Raw genomic sequence first — 24,744 nt, 5'->3', positions numbered from 1 at the left:
ACCAATTTTTCCAAAATCTTCAACACCACTCCTGAGATACTAATTGGTGGATAGTTGGATACATCAGTCTTTGTACCACCCTTGTGCAATAGAATTACCATACATTCTTTCCATTCTTGTGGAATCGTCCCTGTTTTGAGACTTATATTAAACAGCCCAGTCAAAGGAATAGCCAACTCAGCTGAACACTCTTTTAGCGCATGTGCTGATATCCCATGAGCCCCTATTGCTAAATTATTAGTTTGAGCAGCAATTCTAATACCTTTTCCTCATATAACTGAGTTTCTTCATCCAGTGAAGAGGTAGCAGTGAGCTCAATGTTGCATACGCCAAGTTGATATCTTTTAGCAAAATGGGCACTCATTAGTTGAACAATCTCTTCTGCACATGTCATCCTCACACTATCTGCATTTAGAAGAGTTATTCTTTCATATTCATTCTTTCTTTTACTTGCAGCATATCGATAGAATTCTTGTGGATTGTCATTAGCTTGCAGAGAAAGTTTCTTTTCATTCTAAGACTTAGCTTTCCATACAACAGTTGTGACTCTTCCAGCCTGCTGCTCATAATTTTTAGAACGGACATCATCTTTATGCATATGGTGATTCTTTCCACAGCATCATTTTCTTATGAATCTCTTGGTAAATAAGATTACACATCCATTTGACTCCTATCCTATTTATTCTTCTAATTCTCGGGACACATTCTGATATTGAATCCTCTAAGCATTTTTTTAAATGCTTCCCGTGCATTGTCGATATCCTTTCCATCCTGCAACCAATCCCATTCCACTGAACTCAGTATACTCTTCAGTTGGTCATAATTTCCTGCATTGTAGTTCAGCATGTATCCTTTTCTGAATGGAACATTCACAAACTTAGTCACTTCTGAAGTGAGTACTGAATAATCACCAACCAGAAGCAGAATAGTTGTCTTTAACTGAAATGCCTTCTGACACTATAATCGAAAGTAACACTCTTTGACCTCGAGTTCCGTCTGTCACATGCTGCTTGAGGAAGTTGTCTTGCAACAGCTCAGTAAATTAAAATTTTCATTCTTCTCATGAGATTTTGCTGCTTCCCAATCAATATTTGGATAATTAAACTCTCCTATTATGATTATGCTCTAGTAATAATAGTGTATATATTTATACTCTACTATTATGATTGTTTTGTGCACCCAGAATGCATTGCATGATCACCACCTGCTTTCCCATATCAGGCATCATAATCATTCTCATCAGTTAGTGATGGATACCACTTTCATAACTTTTGCCTTTGAGACTTTCACAAAATCCAACATTCTGAAACCTTGCATTACTTTTATGATGCCTACAGTAGTTATCTCTTTGAAACTAGAAGTTCACTAATTTTTGTTTCTCTGTAGTATCTCTTCTTTTGTTCTGTATTCCCATAATTAAAATCCTCCATTAGGATTATCCCTTTTTACATGTCTGTTTTATCCAAATACTTTACAATTATTTGTGTTTGCATTCCCAGGTCTGTAACATCCTATTAGACATTTTTCTCTTTATATCAGCCTTGCACTAAATAGCCCCAAATCCATCACATGCACTGCCATTCTTTACCTCTGCTCTAAACGAGCATTGATTCTCTCTGTCATTAGCACTGCTTCTTTCTCTCCTCTTTTCTTCTCTGTAACCTCTTGGACAATTCTGTATGCATCCATTCTATTCCTGTTTGTATATTGTCTTCAGTTAATCAAGTTTCACGTATGTCATCCTTTAGTACACCAAGAGTCACAAACTCGGTAGCCTTATTTCTGGAAATACTGGAAGCTCTATTCATTCTCTGGCAAAAAAAAAAAAATCGTATATGATTTTTTAATTATGTCAATTTTTTTTTTTTTTTTCATGGAAAAATTATTGGAAAGGAGGAAAAACTTAACTCAACATGAGGCACTGATTGGCCTCATGTTGAGTTAAGTTATGCTAGGCTCATTTGTTATTTATAATAATAATTACCACCTTTATAGGGGTTTTTTTTGGCTTTTTTTTCCTTTCTTTCTAAACTTGTTCCAGTTGAATATAGATTTGTATTTTTTTAACTCATCGAATCAACCTAATATTGATCTCATATTGCTCAGAATTCTTACTGCATTCAAAAAACAAAAGAATACAGTAAGAATCCTGCTATTTTAAGAAATATATTTTATTATTATTATTTATTTATTTTTTATGTTTTGCCATGTAGTAAAACAGCACAAATTACATAGTTTAATAGTTGTATACCATATATTATATGGAAATTAATTATTAAAGTAATTGTTTTATAAACTATGTTTGGCTTGTAAAGCACACATAACTATATCCTGTTTTGTAAAATCACATATTGCAGGTTATGCTTTAATGAAGCATAACTATTTTATATAGAGTTAATGTTATATATACTGGTGTTCAAAAGGCTAAGGACGAACTACATTTTTACTTGTATATGAAATAATTTTCATGACTACAGCCAAATGTGGATATAAATTTATTGCTAGCATGCTAATAAATTGTATTACACAAAAAATGTGTTATAAATATCATACATAAATTACGTTATGCTTTTGCCAAAAATGTGTTACAAATTTCCTAAGAATCTAGTTAAGGAATTAGATTCTTAGGAAATCTCTCTGCATATTTGTCTGTGACAAATATGCAGAGAGATATCAGTATGGAATATGTCTGCCTTGAACTATGATACAGCTCTCACAACATCATATTATGCTTAGCACCAAATGATTCAGAAGTTCTTGAGGCAAAGTGGCCCACTCCTCCATAGCAAGGATAAGGCCTTTTGTTTTCCTGGAGGGGAATTTCGAGCAGCAGTGCATCTCCCTATTGCATCCCAAACGTTCCCAAACATGTTCTATCGAATTGAGATTTGGGAAGTGTGCTGGCCATTTGATTTGATTAATATCCTCTATCTCCACTGCTCTTGTACAATATAGTGTGGTATTGTCATCCACAAAAATGAATTCTTTTCCTACAGCACTATAGAACAAACAAACATGACATTGAAGAACTTTGTTGCAATATCATTCACCAGTAATAATCCCTTTTTCCGGCACTTGTAGCTTGGTGCATCCATTAAGCATAATTCCTCCCCACACCATGACTTTCAAGAATATTCTCACAATGGAAAGCAGTACCACTCTCACGGCAGATCAAGTGTCATCTAGAATTGAAGGAAATACTAAAATGATTCATCTGTAAAGAGTACATTAGTCTATTGTGTCTTGTCCAATTTTTATGGATACAATACCATTGAAAACATACTCTATGATGAGCTGCAGATAAAGGGACACAGACTACAGGCCTTCTTGTTGCAGATGTCTTGCCACATGTTGAGATATCCATGTATTATGCTTGAATGGAGCCTACTTGCAAGCCAGCCTACCATGGTGCATTGATTATGTTTTGTTGTTATAACCAAAAATCTATCTTCATGCTTCATGGTAGAGCAAGGACGACCTCTTAGCAAATGTTTGAAACACATTCCATTGCTTTTAAAATGCTGCCCAGAGCCAGGATATAATGCTATCCGAGATTCCAAACTCTGGCAATATCAGTAAATCTGTGGCCTTCTTCAAGCTTTCAAATAATTCTTCCCCATATGAAATCATCTAAATGATGTTTTTGAGACATTACAAGACATCCAAGTTTTCAATTGTATTCCTTCATGAAAAGAGCTTCCTTCGAACACAATTTGCTTATAATAGCCTTTCGTCTTTTATCCTTTTGAGATCCCCCTTTGTGCATGATTCGAAAATTTGAATGTATACTCACTTTCTATTCGAAATCGTCAGTTATACAAATTGCCACAAGCTGATTCGTCTGAATTTGCAGTTATAATATTCAGAAATGCTGTTTGCCCTTAGGTTTTTGACACCAGTGTAGTAGAGTGAATGAGAGTTTTTGCTTTCTTAAGGTTTCTACCTGGTCTCTGAAGACAACCAACTAGTTCAAAACATCTGCTAGGCCAGTGAAACTTTAAAAAATGCACTAATAAAAGGCAAATATATGAATTCTTGGGCAGTACTCATGTTTTTTAAGTAGTGCAAGCTAAGGCAACTCTGCCGAGAATTGTATTCTCGTAAACTCTCTGGTCAGTTTACGAAACTTTCATAGTTTTATACCAGAAACAATGTTGGATCTAATATCCACATTGCCTGTATAACTTCATGTTATATTTAATGAATTTCAGTATGCTTTAATATAATGTAACACATTAAATAATTACATTATATCCATACATTATATTAAATAATTTATTCAAAAAATCTGGTCTTATTCATTAAGAAGCTACGGTCTAATATGAGCGCATGCACATGAAGGGATTAACAGTCGTTCAGGTATCACAATATTTTAGTGTATACCTCATTTCAATAAATATATAGCATGGTAGCATAAATATTAATAAACGTATATCTTTCATCAAAATTTCTTATGATTCACTAGGAATTTTGACTTTTCTGATACAAGTATCTCACTGCTTGATAAATCTACTACTTGGCAGTGGAGAGGACATTTTGTTTTATAGGTGAGTATGTATGTAGATGTGTTCATATAACTGAAATCTAATTTGCTTGGCTAAAAAGAAAAGCGTGTCACTAAAAGGTAAAAGGACTGGCATTATTAACTCCTATCTATCATTGTGGTGCTTTTGTAACATAAACCCCAGCATGGTGCCCCTGTGTAGTTACATTTTCATTTCAAATTATCTCTTAATTTTAAAGGTCTTTTGATAAATGCCTTTCATGTAAAATTTCTTTTTAAAATTTTATTTTAGTGTTACATATTAAATAGTGAAGAGTTTTCCTGAAGTACAGTATTAATTTCATTGCATTCGAAATGGAAATCACTGAAATTTTAACTGACAAGGTTAACAAATAGACAAATAGAATATTATTATTATTTTGGTTACCTCCATGGAATCAATAGACTCATTGTGGAGGCCTACTCGACCAGCAACATGTCTGTCATAATGAACTTAGAAGTTATTTACAATCCCTGCATTCACAATGCACTCCAGCAGTGCATTCCATTCACCAGCAACTCTCTACATAAAAAATCTACTCCTCACACCCTTCTTCACCACATCTTTATGCAATTTTCAGGGATGGCCTCTCATTCTTCCCATCTTAATGTCCACTTTTTTATTTTTTATAATTGCTTCTGTATTAATCTGATAAAATTCCTTGAAGGTCCCTATCATATCTCCTATTTTCCTCCTATCTACCAACCTCTAATCCACATTCCCTTATATTCTCTTCATAACCAACACTCTAGAGTGCTGATTTCACTTTGGTCAATTGTCTTTGGATCCTTTCTAGTGTTTTCACATCACACCACACTTAAAACTAGGTGACCAAATTGGTGGCTCAACAGTCCATATCTGGTCTGACCAATGCCTTATATAGTGGCATCACCACCACAACCTTATCCCTGCATGTCAATATACTTTTTTTTTATCATAACAGCAATATGATGTTCAGTCTTTGCAACACTTATAATGTGACCTGGGAATATTAGTCCACTGTCTATCATCACCCCAAGATTCTAAATCTCATCCACTTTCTAAGTACAGCTCCACCAATGTAGTACATAGTATTATATCTCTGTACCCAAAAGTGTAACACCTTGCATTTATTAATATTAAAACTAAGACCCCATTCATCTGTCCATGCTAAAAGTCTATTCAAATCTTTCTGTAGAGAATTAACATCAGCAATGCTCTTGATAATTCTACCTAACTTTGCATCATCAGCAAACATTTGAAGATCCCCAGTTAGTCCACACTTTGTAATATGGTTATCTTTATAAATTGCATTCCATGGAAATATCAGCATCTTAGTCACTTGTCTCTGGACCCTTTCCATCACTTCATCACTCCAAGAATCCTAGGCAACCAAATTTACTTACAGTGATCCAGATGTGGCATTATTTAAAGGGATATCTTTCTTATCTCTGCTTATTCATGTCAGTATGTTTTTCAACATCCAATTAATTGTTTTGTGCTGTTTTTTCCCACTTTTGCAGTATGTCTTCTGAATGTCAAATCACTACCCTTCATCACTCCAAATCCCTAGTCATATCAGTGTCTTGTAGCACAGTCCTATCAATGTAATATGCATCTTTGAATCTTTTCAGCCCAAAGTGTCTAACCTTGCCATATTGGGCATTCTTAAGAAATTACTGTGAGGAGGTTACCATTGTCTTTTGTCCAAACTGCCATTTAAGTCATCCTGCAGATCTGCCACATCACATTTAGTAACTACTGTCATCATTAATTTAGCATCTTCAGAAAACAACTGGATATTCCTTCCCTTCAAATTATCCCTAATGTTCAAATTAAACATCTGCAGGCAGTGGCGTAGCTGGGGGCGAGGGGACAGCGGTCTGCCCCTGAATGGCACTTTTCATGTGAGACAATTTTATTTTTCAACGATTCTTTTATTTATGTTAATTAGTAATTTTTATTACTTAATTAATAATTAGTTTTTAACAACTATACTTACAACTAAAATAAACACAAACATAGTGTTTTAATTTATTTCCCTATACGTCATTTGACTTTTTTGTAGTATTTTTGTGTGTATTGAGAGGTGCGGCAAAAGCTCTAACTACGCCACTGTCTGCAAGTCAAATACAAGAATCCTGTGGCACACTACTCACTTGCCTCCTCCTTAATTCTACTGATATACTATATACTTCTTTTGATGTCTTTCTGTCAGCCATCCTGTTATCTGCATTAACAGATTCATAGCTGTCTTCATTTTTTTCCATTTTACATAATAGATTTCTGTGTAGCATTCTGTCAAATTTCTCTGCAAAGTCCAGCAATATTGTGGTGTAACCATTTCCTTTATCTTACTCAGTTGTTATTTTATGATAAAAATTAGTCAGTTACTAAGGTAAGATCTCACTTTCACAAAGTAGTGCTTGCTTCCTCCCTTATAGAATATTATATTCCCATTCCTGCACCATAACCAACTTTAACAACACATTGATGCTCCCTCCTAAGATACTGACTAATATGTAGTTTGCTACATCTGTTTTGGAGCCTGTTTTATGTAAAGGAATTATCTTATCTTTGGAATCCTGCAATTCTGAGATGTAAAGTGAACTGAAAAAAGTGCTAGAGAACTGGTGGTGTCCCCAGTCAACCAGGGCACTCCTAGTTCTCTTGCACTTTCTTAAGGCTGATATCCATCTGTATTTGCTTTGAGATTTCACAACATTGTAAGCACCTCTAATCATCTACTTCTGTTCTCATGTTTGTCAAAAGTTTGCGTATCTGCTAAAATATTAATTTAATTTCATAGATTTCTGTGGTAGAACATGCTATTTAAGACTAGTATGCATACCATATAGAAATAATTGATAGAAAAAATATTTTTAAACACTACTCACTATTTTCACAAACAACTGTAGTTCACTTTCTGAGGAGAAAATAGTTTTTATATATTTGTGTCAGAAGCAACATAGTTCAAATACATAAATTTACAAAAAATAATTGATTATATATTGGAATTAAAAAGAAAAGAAAAACAACACAATTTATATCATAAGTACACAATGTAAAAGTTGACTAGAAGATCCATCAAATTTTTGCTGCCCAGAATTTGGCCAGATCACAAAGGTTAGGTGTCACATTAATCAAATCGTCCATTGTACAGCTAAAGGAACATAACCTACAGTTCAAGAGGTGAGCCATAGTTTGCTCCTCCCCACATTCATAGGGATGATTCACATGAGAGTCCCAACTTTTTTACATTATCCTTGGATCTTCCAATGTCACATCGCAGCCTATTTAAAGCTTTCCAGATAGTCCAGTTTTCTCTGTGGCCTGGTGTAAGGTGATTGTTTCTTGTCTTCCACGAAGCTAGTAGACACGGATGACTTCAGCCTCTCATTTCTAGCTGCCATCTCGTGTCTAATATCTGGAGGTGCTATGCCAGCTAAACAATAGATTTTTTTCACGAGGTGTCGGTCTCAAACAACCAATAATGAGTCTACATGTCTCATTTAGGGCAACATCCACCTGCTTAGTGTGGATGTTGCCCTAAAACATACAGAGCACGTGCATTCTGCAGCTGAGTAACATAGAGCTAAGACAGTGGTCCTTATTGTTTGAGCTTGTGTTCCCCTGCCAGATAGTTTCTGGAGAATACTATTCCTTGCAGTTACTTTACGTTTTGTATTTATACAATGTCTTTCATAAGTGAGAGCACAGTCTAAAGTTACCCTTAAATATTTAGGAGAATCATCTAAGTGAGTGCTCTCCCAAGTTATATGTAGTTTCCTTGTTGCCTGTTTATTCTTTAAATGGAAGGTGCAGACTTGGGTTTTTAGGGGATTAGGTTTCAACTGGTTTTCACTATAGTAATGGCTAAGTTCAATCAGTGCTTCAGAGAGCTTTTGTTCTACACTCTCAAAATGATCTGCCTGAGGGGCAATGGCACAATCATCAGTGTAGATAAAACTTTTTGTATCTTTGGGGAGAGGCTAGTCATTTGTATAGATGTTAAAAAGCATCGGGGCAAGAACACTCACTGCCTTGAGGGAGGCCGTTCTTCTGATTCCTCCTCTGGCTACATTGTCCTTGAAATTCAACAAAATATCTTCTATTCTGAAGAAGGCATCTAATTAGTTGAGTTACCTTATAATCTTTCATCATTTTGTACAGTTTGCTTAACAAGATTATTGTTATTAACGGTATCTCCATAGAGTCAGTAGACTCATCGCAGGAGACCCAAACTATCAAAACAATATCTATCATATCTCTTTTTGAATTCATTTACAGACAAAGAATGTAAATTCTTTGTCTGTAAATGAAGTTAGGCAATGCTTTCCACTCATTCCCGACCCTCCAGGCATAAAATCTAGTTCTCACACCCTTGTTAACCACACTTTTCCGTAATTTCCAGGGATGACCTCTTGTTCTTCCATCACTATCACACAGCTGAAATATTTCCCCTGCATCAATCTTATAAAAACCTTTTAGTAATTTGAATGTTTTTATCATATCCCCTCTTTTCTGCCTATCAACCAACTTCTGCAATCCACAAGCTATCAATGTAGGGAGCATTTTTTACATCACTCACCAACTTAGTCACTCTCCTCTGAACCATCTCCACAATCTCCTCATCTCCAAGGGATCCAGACTCCAGGTGATCAGACTTGAGCACAGTAATCCAAATGTGGAAGTATCAACACCTTTATAAAGGGGAATAATAACCTCTTTATCTCTGGATGTTCTTCAATAACCAAGTAATCCTATGTGCAATTTTGGACACCTTAGCAATGTGTCCTCTGAACTTCACCTCCCTATCCACCAACACCCCCAAGTCCCTAGCTTCATCAATCTCTTGGAGTACCATTCCATCAGTGTACTACACAGCTGGTAATCTTTTAATCCCAAAAATGCATAACTTTACACTTTTCAACATTGAACTGACATTCTTGAATTCTGTCTTTAACCAAGTTTTCCAATACTTTTACCACCACTCCTGAGATGGTGATTGGTCTGTAATTAACTACCGCAGTCTTAGAGCCACCTTTATGCAAAGGAACTACTTTGCTTTCCTTCCACTCCCTAGGGTCCATACCAGAGTTCAAACTTAAGTTAAATAACCAAGTAAGAGGTGTTGACAATTCCTTTGCACATTCACGCAACATCCGAGCTGATATTCCATCTAATCCTACAGCAGTGTTTGCATTTAAATTCTGCAGTATACACCTCTGATTTATTAACTTCAATTCTCACATTAGTTATTGTTACAGGTACAGAGATATCCTTACTTAAGTGATAGACTTTTGAAAAGTGATCATGCAAGATGCAGTGGTTTACCATATCATAAGCAGCGGTTAAGTCTATGAAAACTACCTGTGTTATTTTCCGGTTCTCAAAATCATCCTCAATGTACTGTGTTAGTTGAAGAACTTGTGATGTACAACTTTTCCCAGCTCGAAAGCCAGCTTGTTCAGTGATTAGGAGTGGATCAATTATCCTCATTAGTTTTTCGAGGATCATTCGCTCAAGAATCTTATATAGATGACACAATAGAGAAATAGGTCTATAATTTTGGGGATCACTTGCATCTTTCCCTGGTTTGAGAACTGCAATAACTCTAGCTCTTCTCCAAACTTTGGGTATTTTGCAGGTATCAATACATTGTTGAATAAATTCGGCATCCAGTCTTTGGTTGTAGGACCAAATTCCTTGATTTGCTCAATACGAACTTAATCCAGAACTGCTGCTTTTCCTATCTTACAAATTTTAATTGCCCTATTAAGTTCTTCCATTTTAAAAGGTTTGGAGAAAATATTTGTTTCTTTTCCATATCCCCTCTTGAAGCCCTTTCTTTTGTATTCAAACTGGATTTATAGGTTTGCCACTTTTAAGAAGTTGATGTGATATCTGATTTGCCGAGACATTAGTCAAAGTTTTGTTTGGGTCATTGCTGAGGTGTCTAAGTAGCCTCCAGGCTTTTTGGCTACTCCTTCTCATATCTATTTCATTCATTAACTTTATTCATTATTCCTGTTTTGTTTCAGATATGGACGTAACAACCTGTTGTCCGCTTGTTGTAGTTTCACCACTAAAAGGATCTCTTTCAAATAAGTTGCAAATAAGGAGAAAATAGTAAATTATATAAACATTTAAGCTGTGAGCAAGTAACAGTAATCATTAATTTTCTGATATCCCTAAGGGGTGTTCAGGCTACTAGGACAACACTACATGATTAAGTTTTCTTTATTATTAACCTCCTATCAACAGTTTTCTTCCAAATTAGTCTGTTACTTGTCAGCACCCCAATATTGTCATATTTAACATTTGTTCTTCTAAGCACCTCTGACTGAAGAATCAATCTGCCTACACACGGTCTTCCTCTGGGTTTATTTCTTACTATCTTGGCATCAGACACCTGTTTTGCTAACTTTTCCTCACCTATTCTATTTAAATGTGCCATACCATCTTAGATTAGCCCTAATCTCACATTCTTGAATGCTAACAACGTCAAGTTCCTTTCTAATATCTTCATTTTTAATGATTTTCCCATTGGTTCCATCTGTTCACACCTAATTTTTTTTCAGAACTCACAACTCTGTAGTCTCTAATCTTTGATTAATTAAGTGCTTTATTTCTAACCCAGCTCTTGACCTTGAAAGTTTTTACACTTGGTTGTACTGTTATACTCTAAATTAAAGATGCCAAGAAATTATATTTTTGGTTTCATACTTTATCCAAGTATATGCAAACAAAGTTTGCACGTGAAGTAACTTCATGAACTTGGCTACTTGTGTGTAGAGGCTCATGACTTCACATCACTTGCCAAACTTTGTTTGCTTACACTTGGATAAAGGACGAAACCAAGAATATAATTTCTTGGCATCTTTAATTTACAGCTCTCAGATCCATAACTTAAAACTGGTTTAAGCACTGTCTTGTATACTTCTAGTTTTGTGTTCTGGCTAATTTCTCACATATTCTGTATAAACTTATTTAGCTGGCTACCAACCATACCAGCTTTCCAGATTCTGTTGTCTAGTTCCAGATTTAGCCAGCCATCTTCACTAAAAACTATGCCTAAATAGCTGATAGCTGAAATATTTTACTTGTTCTATAGGATCTCCATTCACTAAAAACCATGCCTAAATAGCTGAAATATTTTACTTGTTCTATAGGATCTCCATTCAGAATGCAGTTGAAGTTTTCTATGTTCCTGCCTATTTTCATAGTTTTGGTTCTTTGTTTTGCTGATTTTCATGCCAAATTTGTCATAGTTCTTATGCAATTTAGTTATAGAATCCGAGACTTGTACTGGATGTGTTTAGGAGTATTATTCACATGCATAAAGCAAAGAGCTTAGTTTGATATCTCCGATTTTGATATCAGGTTGAATGCCACTTTCTTTCATAATGCAATCCACATATATAGGATGAATAAGAGTGGAGATAATGTGCATTCTAGTCTTAACCTAATTTTACATCAAGCCATCTTCCTGTATTTCCTTCAATTCTAACTGCTAACTGGCAACTTACATATATGCATTGCTCTGTATAACTTACCATTTACTCCATAAAATTGCAATGTTTTGGAAAGCTTCTTTCTTGGCACCTTGTCATATGCCTTTTAACTAGAGATCCTTGTTATATTCTCTAGATTTCTCAGTTATTTGTCTTAAAGTGAAAATCTTGGCAACCTTTGTTTGGTCTGAACCCAGCTTCAGCAAGTTTCTCTTCCACAATTTTTCTTAACCTCTTTCCAAGTACGTTTGTATAAATCTTACTTGGAACACTGAGTAGAGAAATTCATCTGTAATTCTTGCATTCAGTTTTATTCCCTTTTTTATAGATGGGATCTATGAGAGCTGTACTCCAATCATTGGGAATTCGACCGTCTTACCAGATGTGAATTATTCAGTGTAGCCACTGCAAAACTTTTATACCTCCTTACTTAAGCATTTATGGTCAGATATCATCTTATCCAGCTGCCTTTTCATATTTCAGGTTTTTGATGGCTTTTTTCTACCTTCAGTATTGATATGTACTCTTGTTTGCATTCCTCTTGAAAATTTTCTACTGCTGTTCTGTCACTGCTTGTTTTGTTTAACAGTCTTTCAAAATAATTACTCCAGACATCCAGGATATCTTTAGTTTTCATGCCACCTTTATCATCTTTGATTCCTTTTATGGTAATCTTTACTCCATTTCTGAGCTTTTTCAATAGCCTCCAGAACATTTTGCAACCTTTCTGATACTTATTTTATGAAAGCCTTCCCATGACATTTGTTTAGCTACTTTTACACATAGCTTAGCTCTATTACATTTTACTCTATATTCTTTTAAGGCATCTGCTGGCTATTCACTGGTATGCTTCCTTTTTGTCCACCATGATGTTCTTATTTTTCTATCTTTGCAGACAACTTCACCACCTCCCTTCCTAGTTAAATCAATGTTTGCGAGTTTCCCATTGAAACTCCAAGGTTTGCTTTTTGTTATTGTTGTTATTATTATGTGACACCTCCAAGGACTCATCAAGGGAGGGTTCTCTACTCTCCTTCAGCTACACAGAACTGCTACTACATCATCATCTACAAACAGTGCTATCTACTGCCCACCACCACCACTATATTTTTTGTCTGTAAATTGCTTGTGTTCTCAAGGCCAATTTGCATGTACATCGGATTAAAAACCCACTTTTCCAGGATAAAAAATCCTGCTACCTCTATATGAGATCATTTAACTCGCCTTCAATTGAAGAAACCCATATCAAGATTTCTCTCATTTTTTACTGTTTCATTGTTCTTTCAATAATGTTTGTATAGTCAAGTCGATAGTTTCCCTATAAAAGTTGCTCAATTTTAATTTTTTTTAAAAACTTTCTTACATACTGTTCTTTTCATTGTGATATTCATTTTTTCCCTACCTTAGCACTAAGTGATGGTTACTTCCAATTTCAAATTCCTCTGTACACTCTTGTATCCTGAACCAGCATGAAGATATCACTCTCAACAATGACTTAATCAATGATGCTTTTCTGATTTCTTGTTTTCTTCTCTCCATGTGAACTTGTGCACTGTGTTGGAACATGGTATTGGAATGGCTAGTCTGTATCCCAAGCAGAAATCCAGCAAATACTTACTGTTATTATTAGCTCTGCCCTTTTCTCCAAATTTCCCCAAAATGTTTGTATATACATGGTGGGATTCATTTCCTACTGTGCTGTTTGAATCTCCAACAAGGACCACTTTTTCCATTTTATTTGTGTCAACTAACTGCTCTAATTACTTGAAAAATTCCTCCTCTTCTTCCTTAGGAGGGACCATAGGCACAAATAAGTTTCATTGTCCATTTCCCAATTTTGAAGTTTGTCCACTTAACTCTACTTGAAACTTCCTTCCAATCTAGAAGTTTGTTATGTTTGGCGTTGAATGCTATCACTACTCCTCCTTTCCTGTCTTCAGTTCCTCTGATGTTGGGTTTTTTGTCTTCTCGATGTTGAGTCAGAGTTTGTTTCAGTAGCTGACTTTTCACTATTCTCTCTGGTTCCCTGACAAAAACAATGTGGAACTTTAACCAGGTGACACTTCAGTCAGCATGACATCTCATGTTGTACCATTATGTGTATTTGTGCTTTAAGTCAATTGAGATTAAAATTTGGTTGGCTAAGTTCCAAATTGCCAGCTCATCCTTGTACATTTGGTACTCAGTGGATACCTAATGGGGTGAACCATGTGAAATAACAATTTATTAAATATTTGAAACAAGACTAACAGTGGAATGTATGCATGTTCTGTGTTGCATCTTGATGGTTAGTGACATGTGTGCCACTGAGGTCTGAGTACATTGGTGAAAGGTTGCCTTGCTTTTTTATGGCATTGGTGTGGGCTTTTTGACATTTTGGATGACTCTTTAAAAGTGAGTAGATTTTGATACATTGCTAATTGGTGTTTGGTTTCTATTGTGTGCTAGTAATCCTGATTTCCTTTTTTAATTCTATGCCCTTAAAGTGTTCTGGTATGTCTCTCCTGACACCAGCCTATCTTTCCTGTGTAACACATTCCACAACTATAGGCGATCTTGTAGATCCCAGGTATTTTAAGTTGTGGCCTGGAAAGTTAGACACTTTGAAAGACATTAATCATAATCAGAAAGTAAGCATGAATTTTTGAAGTTCTTGAGCATTAAGATTCACTAGTGTAGGCTTCTGTGGAGAGAGGAAATGTTAGGAATGTTTTTGTAGGTATTATTCCATAATTAAATAATTAAATTAAATCATTTAATTTTGTTCAAATATTTTCATTGTGTATGCTAATAACAGTTAACATACATAATGAAAATATTTGAACATAAATAACAATGGAAAGTGCACATTTGTTATGAAGTTTGCTGGTTCATGGATTGCTATATACTACTGATAACTATGTAGTCTAAACTATAGAGCTTCCATAGCTCAGCCAGTATAGACAAAGCCTTTGGTCAGAAAGAACTGGTTCAATTCCCATCCATGACATGATGATGAACCTTTATCTGTCTCTTTCGACCAAAGGTGAGTCAGCTCGTCTCATATGGAGGTAGAGGTTTTTTTTCATCTGTAAACTTGGGATTTTCATTCCTCAGAACAGACAAACTGGCTTGTGAACACACATGATTCTACAGTCATAAAATATATACTTGATCCATACCTAGGAGGGCTCAACCAGTCCTAAGGGAAAGTGGAGGATTGGAGGAGGAAACTTCATATGAATAAATAAAGTGTAAACTATATAGGACAGACAGGACTGGCAGCAGTTCTAATTGAAGGACAAGGATGCCCATTATCTCCACTCTTATTCATCATCTATATGGATCGCTATACTTATTAAAGAAAGTGGCATTAGGCCTGATAGAATTGGAAATGTCACACTTAGCTGTTTGCTTTATGCAGATGATGTTGAATTCCTAAACACATCTAGTGCAAGTCTCCAGGATTCTCTAACTAAATTGAATAACAGCTGTAACAAATTCAGCATGTGAAAATCAGCAATAAAAACCAAAACTATGAAAATAGGCAGGAACATAGAAAACCCCATTCTGAATGGAGATCCTATAGAACAAGTAAAATATTTCAGCTATTTAGGCATAGTTTTTAGTGAAGCTAAATCTGGAACTAGAACAGAATAAAGAAATCTGGTATGGTCCGGTAGCCAGCTGAATAAATTTATATGGAATAAGAGAGAAGTTAGCCAAAACAACAAACTAGCAGTATACAAGATGGTGTTTAAACCAGTTTTAAGTTATGGATCTGAGAACTGGGTTAGAAATAAAGCACTTGATCAAAGACTAGAGACCACAGATTCTGAGAAAAATTAGGAAAGTAAACCGATGGCATCAATGGCACAATCATATTAACAATGAAGATATTAGAAAGGAACTTGATATTATTAGCATTCAAGAATATGTCAGCAGAGCTAACCTGCTAACATATTGGGGGTATAGTCCCGTAAAGTCTCACACAAGTTTGGTGAATCTCAGCTGCAGACTTTTCGTGTAGCATGAAAACTTGACAATGGCCCATACCTCTATGTCTTTGAATTTCTTCAAAACCTCTGGCATCTTATATATCTTAAAAGAAAAAGAACAAATTATTACAATTTGATGAAACATGAAGGTAAAAGGGTTTTAAGATGTGTGTTCTTTATGTATTTATATTACTTTGCTTTAATTATCATTTTTGTTCTAAGTGTTTATCAGACCTTTTCAACCCCTCCCCTCATATATGCTACTTTATAGTATCTGTCCATCAATCACCCTTTTATCCATATCACCAGTTTCATATCCATCCCTATTTGTTGCAGTTTGCATAACAGGGTTCCATGTGGTATCCTGTCAAATGGCTTAGCAAAATTAAGCAGTATCATCATATAGCCATTCCCTTTATTCATCTCAGCAGTCACTCCATTATAAAAAGTTAGTAGATTATTAACGCATGTCCAACCCTACACAAGGCCACGCTGTCCTGCATAGAGTATCATATTCCTATCTACCCATTCCTGAATTCTCTTTTTGACTAACTTTTCCAGTACTTTTACCACCATTTCTGAGATACTGAGTAGTTTATAATTTGCTACCACAGACTTAGATCCTCTTTTATGCAAAGGAATTATTTTACCCTCTTTCCACTCTCTTGGGACTTTTTCAGAGCTGAGACTTAAGCATCCTGTTCAAAGGTATCACTAGTTCCCCCTGCACATTCTCCTAAAATGCAATCCGATATCCTATATAATCCCACAGCTGTATTTGCATTCAGATTCTGCAATATCCTAAGTGCCATCAATTCATCAACCTTTGTTCTCACATTGGCCCCTATTCGCCTCTGCCATAACAATATCTTCACTTGGTGATATACCCTTGCAAAGTGATCCCTCAGTAGCTCAGTGATTTCATCTCTCTCTCTCTCTGTGTCACCTCTCTACTATCTGCAGTCATTAAAGTTATCTTTACATAATCATTCTTTCTCATACTTGCCAAATAACGAAAAAACTGTTTGGGAGTTTCCTTTCACCTGCTCGACTAATTTCTTCTTAATCTGATTTTGTATCAGATTATTAAGGCATGACCTTAATACTTCCTTACCATGCTGGTCATCTTTCTTGTTTGATCCTTGTACTGTTCATGAATTAACTGGTCACTTTTTCCTTACATACCCACCACAACATTTTCTTTTTTTGCAGTGCATGCTTAATGATACTACCCATCCTTCTAACTCCAACCTGATTTACCTTCCTGATGTGGTATACAGTGTGATATTGCATCCTTCAGATACCCCTTGAATATTCCCCATGCACTATGTGCATCCTTCCCTTTGCAGATCTTTATTCCATGGTACTGCTTAAAGCTGCCTCCTAAGTACGTCATAATTGCCTGCCTTGTAATTCCACATATGCCCCTTCTTAACTAGAATTTCCTAATGTTTTGCTACTTTTATTATTATTATTCAGGCCTCCATGGAGTCAAAAGACTCATCGTGGGAGGTCCTTTCTAAGAAACACAAGTCTATCAAGATTCATCGAGGGAGGTCTCTCCTAGGAAACACAAAGTCTATCACACCACTCCTTAAATGCATTGACTGTTCTTGCTCTCACCAATCCATCAGGCAATGCATTCCATGGTTCAACCACCCCTCCATGCAAAGAAACCACTCCTCACCCTCTTTCTCACAGTTTTCTTTCGTAACTTCCAGGGATGGCCCCGCTGTTCAACCAAACGAAAGAACTCCCCAGTGTCAACCCTGTACACCTCTCAACAATTTAAAAGTCTCAATCATATCACCCCTCCTTCTTCTATCCACCAAACTCTGCAGTCCACACTCCCTCAGCCGATCCTCATAACTAACATTGTAAGTCACTTGGGAAGTAGCAAAGTTGGAGGCAGTGTAGCCGCCTTAGTTATGGACAGGTCTTCTGATTCTATAACTAGATCCAACATTCTTGTACCCAACTCCCCTCTATCACGTTCTTCTTCTTCAAGTAATTATCTCTCAGTAAGTGTATAAATTCCATTTGTACAAATTCATTATGAAACTCCATAATAATTACTCAGACTTGCACTTGTACTAATCTGTTGATGCATGTCTTCCACATCTTCCAATATTTCCTGGCATATAGCAGTAACCAGTTTTATATTTTGTCCTATTGACCTTAATCTCATACCAAATTGACTCAAAAGCACTCGCATCTGCCCAACTGACTTCTACTTGTGTTGGCTGCAATTCATCTGCTATCATGATCATCAGTACCCCCCCCCCCCTGTCTTGGCACCAAGAACATCTATTTTTTTTATTATTATTTTTAATTTTTTACCATTCTGAACTAACTTAATAAAAAATAGTTAATTTTATGCAGGTTCAGTGCACCCTGAAAATGACATAATCTTCTCATGACAATCGCCATCAAAACAGTTTCATTATAAACAAAACTTTCAGGTTTATGCATTTTATACACTTTAAATACTCATACTTTTCTTGATTTTCCCCTCTTGGATTTTGGGAAATTTTATTCTACCTGCAATGTTTTTTGAGAGTTCGCTGTTAACATAGAAAAAGCTTTTCATGCTTATCTAAAATCTGTGTTGCTTTCATTATGAATTTTTGAGGAAAAATTTTTTTTCATTTTTTATTGATTACCTATGATATGATTCTTTCTATGGTATCCTTACAGATTTTGAAAGTTTTGTGACTGTCTTTAGAATCTTTTTTAGAGGGATGGTTCTTTAGATAAACAGCGATGTCAGAATATTTAAATATGCTGGAAAACTGCATTTTGAACTTTGGAAGTTGTAAGGAAGTAATGGGATTTCTTCTGATTTTAAAATGGCCTTCTACTGTGTTTAATTTGACAAACTGAATTTAGAATATACAGAGCAGATCTGTGCATACTGAAAGTTGTCTTTTTCTTAAATACTACCAGATGTCTATGTTTTTTGAATAATGATTTCATGCATGTAAGAGAAAACTAAACTCTTTATAATTTATTATTCCTATATGTTTCACTCAATATATCATGAACTTCTTTCAAGGAAAAGACAAAAAAAGTGGTAACAATATTTAAATTGTTACATCAAACATTCTTTAGATACTAATACTATTGAGAAGTTGTGGATTCATCATGTTTGTTCTTCACATATTTATGACCTTCCTAAGGTACACAAATCTGGTTATCTATCCATTATGTCCAATAGTTATTGCATAGGATCTCCTACTTATTATTTGGCAAAATATTTCTCAATACTTCTACAAAATTTTACTGGGAAGCCACCTCTTACATAACAAATAGTTTTTACTTCAAAGAAAAAAAAATTAAAGATCATCTCCAAGAATTTTAAATGGTGGTTTCCTTTATAGTTTCATTGTTTACAAATATACAACTTCAAGAAACTCTACAGCTTTTACAAATAGATTTCCCTGTTGACATTGTCAGTATATTCAAGTTTACTAGCTTTGCCTTTTATTTTACTTGGTGTAATAAATTATTTCAGCAGATTGAAGGTACTGTGATAGGTAGTCCTATATCACCTACTTTGGCTGATTATTTTATGGAGCATTTAGAGAATTGGATTTCTAACATTTCTCCTTGACTTGCATTTAGCTACATTTTTGTAGATGGCATCTTTGCAATCTGGTCTCACTCTGAAACAGAACTACTTCAGTTTCTGAACAAAATAAACTCCTTATGTACTCACATCAAGTTCGCTATTGAATCTAACAACAATCTTCCCTTTTTGGATACTTTAATGCATCGTAACTTTGCTGGTAATATTGAATTTTCTGTTTATAGGTGGTCATCCTTTACAGGCCGATATATTCATGCATCTTCATGTCATCATCCTTCACAAAAAAAAGAGCTGTTATCAAAAGCCTTGTAAACAGAGTACACACACAATTTTTTTGTCTGCTTCTCTTCTATTAGAAGAATTAAATAAAATACAACTTACTCTATTACTTAATGGATACAGTGAGACCTTGATGCAGAAAATATTTGATATTTATCATCCCTCTTCTAGATTGCAATCTGATGTTAAAAATATCAGCATGCTCAGTCATAAAAGAATATCTGAATAAATAGCAAGGACCCTTCACAGATATAATTTGTACACAGTTCTCAAACTGTCCTGAAAATTGCCATCTTTCTTACCACCTATTAAAAATACAAAGGTACATTATCACTTTTATCCTTGCCTGGTGTTTATCAAATACCTTGTTCTTGTCATCTTTGCTATTTTGGACAGACTGATGTTCTGCTGCTATTAGAATTGAAGAACATCAAGATTATAAAATATTTTTGGATTATTGAAGGTTCAGACTTGTCATATCATTGACACTAGACACAAGAGTTCACTGGAACCATACCAAGATGGTAGGTTCAAATTTGATCATCTATTTTTTGAATTGTGTGAAGTCCTATACCACCATCCTAATCTTAATCAGACAGACTGTATGCCTATTTCTAAGTTTTGGGAAGTGATTGCTATTAATTTTTTATCAGTTTTTATATATATTTTTTAAATTTATTATTTTTAAATCAATTAATTAATTGGTTATACAACTATTCCCATGTCCCTGAACTCAATAGTGTTTCCTCCTACTGGACAGCAGCAACCGAGACATATTACTTTTATATATGCATGATATATGCCTCATTCTTGTATTCAGAATTTAAATGTTACCAGTTTTTCTGTTTTCTCCCTGAAAGAAGCTCATGATATATTGAGCAAAATATATGAGTAATAAATTATACTTAGTTTTCTTTTACACGTGTCAAGCCATTATTCAAAAATATAGTATATCTAATGCGCATGTCACTATTAAACAACTAGTAACTACCAGAATGTAGTTTTTGTTATGCTGAATAAAAAGGAAAATACACTCCTATTTTTAAATATTAATAAATATTTGCACTTTGTTTATGAATTGCATAATAAATAATTTAGAATATGTTAATTTCTTATTTATAGGGTGCAAATACTCTGTCTTTGCGTGATAAAGCTCTGACGAAGCATAATCCCAATAAACCAAATAGTAGCAATTGTCGAACAGGTTACGTTCCAATATATGAAATGTATCTTCATAAAACTGGACTTCGTGGTTGCAAGGGCATGTTGTTTTATGCTCTTGTTGTGTTTCTCTTCATTATAGCTTTAGCTAATCTTGCAGTAAGTATATTTTTTTAGTATTCAAAATGGGAGAAAATAAGAAATATAGTAATATATTTCATTCAGATAGCAAGAACATTATTTAAAAAAAAAATGCATGAATTAGTGATATGGTTGGTATTGATATTTTTAAACTTACATTCATCTTGGGCTTTATTGTAATAATGAATAGTAAAGATAATATTCAATTGATATTGTCATTACATTCTGAGGTGAAAATGTTGATTTTTATTAATGTTGTTGTCTTATGATGTTCTGAACACTTCTGAATTGTTCATTCCAGTATCATATTTGCATTGGTATAAATGAAACATTGGAATTAGAAATATAGGTGAGACTCCAGTACATGCTGTTGATAGATATTAAATTCATGATCTGATTAATCTTATTATTAACTGTCTCCAATGTTACTTGTAAACACTCTTACTTTGCGATCATCTTACTATGCAAGTTATCCAGCTTGGTCAGATAAAACTGTTTCTAGTTATTAAATGCATGTATACAATGATTGCACCTGCTTTGGGCATTGCTCCTCTCTATTTATATTTTTTGTTTTTGTTTCTCCCCCCCCCCCCTCTCTCTCTCTCACACACACAGTGTGTGTGAATAACATGAATAAAGTAATAAAAGAGTACATAAGACATTTTCTGAGTTAGTACAATGAGAAATGTCTTTTCATGGGAAGAACTGACTGAACATTAGAATTAGTAATTAGGTATGGGTACAAATGACTTGGAAGGCAGGAAAAAGGATGTTGAAAGGGATTTGAGAAATTTATTTCAACAGGTAGAGGATAATAATGCAGTTGGAAAAGTGATAGCATGTTGCTTAGGTACAACAAATAAGTTGAGAATCAAAGCAGAGGTGATGAACATTATGAAGATTTGGCTGTGTGTGAAGCATAACATGTGTAATTTATGAATATATATATATATATATATATATATATATGTATGGAGTGAGTGGGTGAGAGAGAGAGAGAGAGAGAGATAATGAATAGCACCAGGGTAAAGTCAGTACAAAAGAAAGAAAGAAAGAAATAGATTTAGGAATATGATTATGAAAGCAGGTTATAAAAAGACTTGAAGATGGCAGATATGGACACAAGGATGAGAGAGTGTGATTATGTTTTCTGAGTAGTACAATGAGAAATGTCTTTTCATGGGAAGAACTGACTGAACATTAGAATTAGTGATTAGGTATGGGTACAAATGACTTGGAAGGCAGGAAAAAGGAAAGTAGACAGTAGAGAAAGAAAGAGAGAGACCGGCATGCAAACTATATCTTAGTAGTGGGGGAACTATGTGAAGAGTGGTAATTATATACTTTCCTTTGAAGCATAAGAACACCAAATTAATCCTGTTTATTTAGTAGATCATTTGTATGGAATCACTTAGATCAGGCGATTTGGTTGTGTTTGTGGGTGCATTTGAGATTGGGAAGAGAGTGGTGGGCACCAATATTTTTTTCTATGAAAATTTATACTTGCTTACCATATCAAATGATAACAATTAACAAATTAATTAACTATGAAAGTAGGATAAATACACATGTAACATTTATTATACAACTAAATTAAACTATCGCACAATAAGCAAAAACATTTCTCTTTACTCTGGATAAAATAATAGTTTTCTTCCCAATTGTAGTTGAATTTATAGATTTGTTGTTTTTTATTTGGATTACTCATTTTGGTACAAAATTTTTAAACGAGAGAAAACAATGTATGGTCAAAGCATGCCAGCAACACCATTGAAGTGGTGACACATCCCTCAAGCACACAGTTGCCAGTAGACTAAATAGATAAAACATATGCACAAAATTGGCACTGGTAACACTTGCACTTAAAGACAGAGGAATTACAAAATGTTAGTAATATAACATTAATTTTAACATTTTTTTATGATTTCAATAAATATTATTACTAGGAGAAGACTTATATTTTCCAGTTTTAATTTTATTTTTTCCTTATTTAATAATTGACAGCAAGGGCATTTGCATCTGCGGGCATAGGGTTGAGAACCCTGATTTTGATAGTAGTTAAGTTCAAGAAGATGTCATTTTGGTCACATTATAAACTGGAGGAACAAGTTAGAGAAACGTATAACATAATTGTCTGTATAATATCAATATGTTTGATTTCTTATAGTAACTTAGTTTTTATATTATGAAAACATCTTCTCAAAAAGAAGTTATAATAACTTCTTTTTAAGAATAAATACAATTTTTATAATGGCACTAAGAAACTAGAGATGTATATAGAGCAATGGGGGAATTAATGACAGAATTTTTCCCTCATATACAAGGGATAGTGGATATCGTTAGAATGCATCCAGAACTTCTGCAAATATTCAAAAAAAATAAAAATAAAAAATAGCTCAGTCATTTTATAAAAAGGTTAAAGGATGATATAAAATGTAATATGGCAAAATATATTTGAACTCACTGCAGATTGCATTTCTGTATTTTTGTATAACTTCCAAACACGAGGCTCATGATTTCTTTTAAAAAGCCAATTATGCTGAAAACATGTATTCATATAGCTAAAGTGGAAAATCCAAAAGACCATAAAAAAAAACAAGGATGAAGACTAAATGGAAAGATGATTAAAAATATTTCCTAATAGATATAAGGAAATATAAAAGGGCAATAGATAATGAGTACAGAGTAATTCAAGCTGAGGAAAATTAGTGGAAGGGAAGCCAAAAACAAATCGACAGGATAAGTTAGGAAAGATGCCCTGGAATGTTATGTCGGTCACATTTCATGAAACTATGCATCTTGAAAGTAAAAGAAAAAAAAAGTAAATGGGGAAAGGGAAAAGAAATTTAGAAACTCCATATAATGAGGATAAAAAGAATGATAGCCAAAGCAATAATAAAAATAGCAGTCCTGGTAAAGAGTTATTCAAAATAAGCAAGGAGATCAAAGCTTCACAGCACAAGGCATTACATGTAAGGAGGTGCCATTCTCATGATAGACATCTTTATTATAACTTTGTTGGCCCAAATATGAACAATCTGCATATTTATTATGCTAATTTCCTGAGAGATGGAAGTCAAGTGTCTTGTTGTAATAGGGTTGATATCTACCATTCCACTTTAACTTATGAAAGTGGAATGAAAAGAGTTCAGTAATCATGCTTCATTATTATTGAACTCTATACCAGAATGATATTGATGGGTGTTCTTAGTTTAAATCCATAACTATTTTTCTTTATGACAAGAATTGTTATATAATGATTAATATTCATTTATGGTAAATGAACATATATAGATATAAATTAGAAATTACTACATAATATTTCTCTAAATTATAACAATTGTTTATCTGTTGGTGTTGTGGGAATTTTGCCAGTACAAGCTTTAACTGCTGTTAAAATTTAATATCATTTTGCATACATATTGTTTAAAAACTTACAAAATCCTACGATAAAATGCTATCATATTTCTTTCCTGATGTTTGGAAAGAAAAAAATAAAATAAACCATGACTAATAACTTTCAAGAAAAACTGGAATAAAATCTACCCGAAGAATCC

At 34.3% G+C, this 24,744-nt stretch overlaps 1 protein-coding gene across 4 annotated transcripts in view; it reads left to right on the top strand.

The window, feature by feature from the left end:
• The window catches only part of Scgbeta (sarcoglycan beta), a 112,424-nt gene that overhangs the window by 8,577 nt on the left and 79,103 nt on the right, over positions 1–24,744 (top strand). For 2 of the 4 annotated variants that reach the window (XM_090391202.1, XM_090391203.1), the window contains exons 2-3: positions 4,466–4,547; positions 21,008–21,205. In XM_090391202.1, coding sequence (XP_090247328.1) covers positions 21,110–21,205 — 96 coding nt within the window. In that variant the 5' untranslated portion in view covers positions 4,466–4,547; positions 21,008–21,109. The remainder of the gene's footprint in view (positions 1–4,465; positions 4,548–21,007; positions 21,206–24,744) is intronic. The other 2 variants (XM_090391201.1, XM_090391204.1) reach the window with 1 other exon arrangement.

This window comes from Typopeltis vanoorti, chromosome 4, assembly GCF_054136105.1.
Source record: "Typopeltis vanoorti isolate ZY-2024b chromosome 4, IOZ_Tvanoo_1.0, whole genome shotgun sequence".
NCBI classification, from domain to species: domain Eukaryota; kingdom Metazoa; phylum Arthropoda; class Arachnida; order Uropygi; family Thelyphonidae; genus Typopeltis; species Typopeltis vanoorti.
Note: the sequence above shows the minus strand (reverse complement) of the source record. Positions and strands in the feature narration are given on the sequence as shown.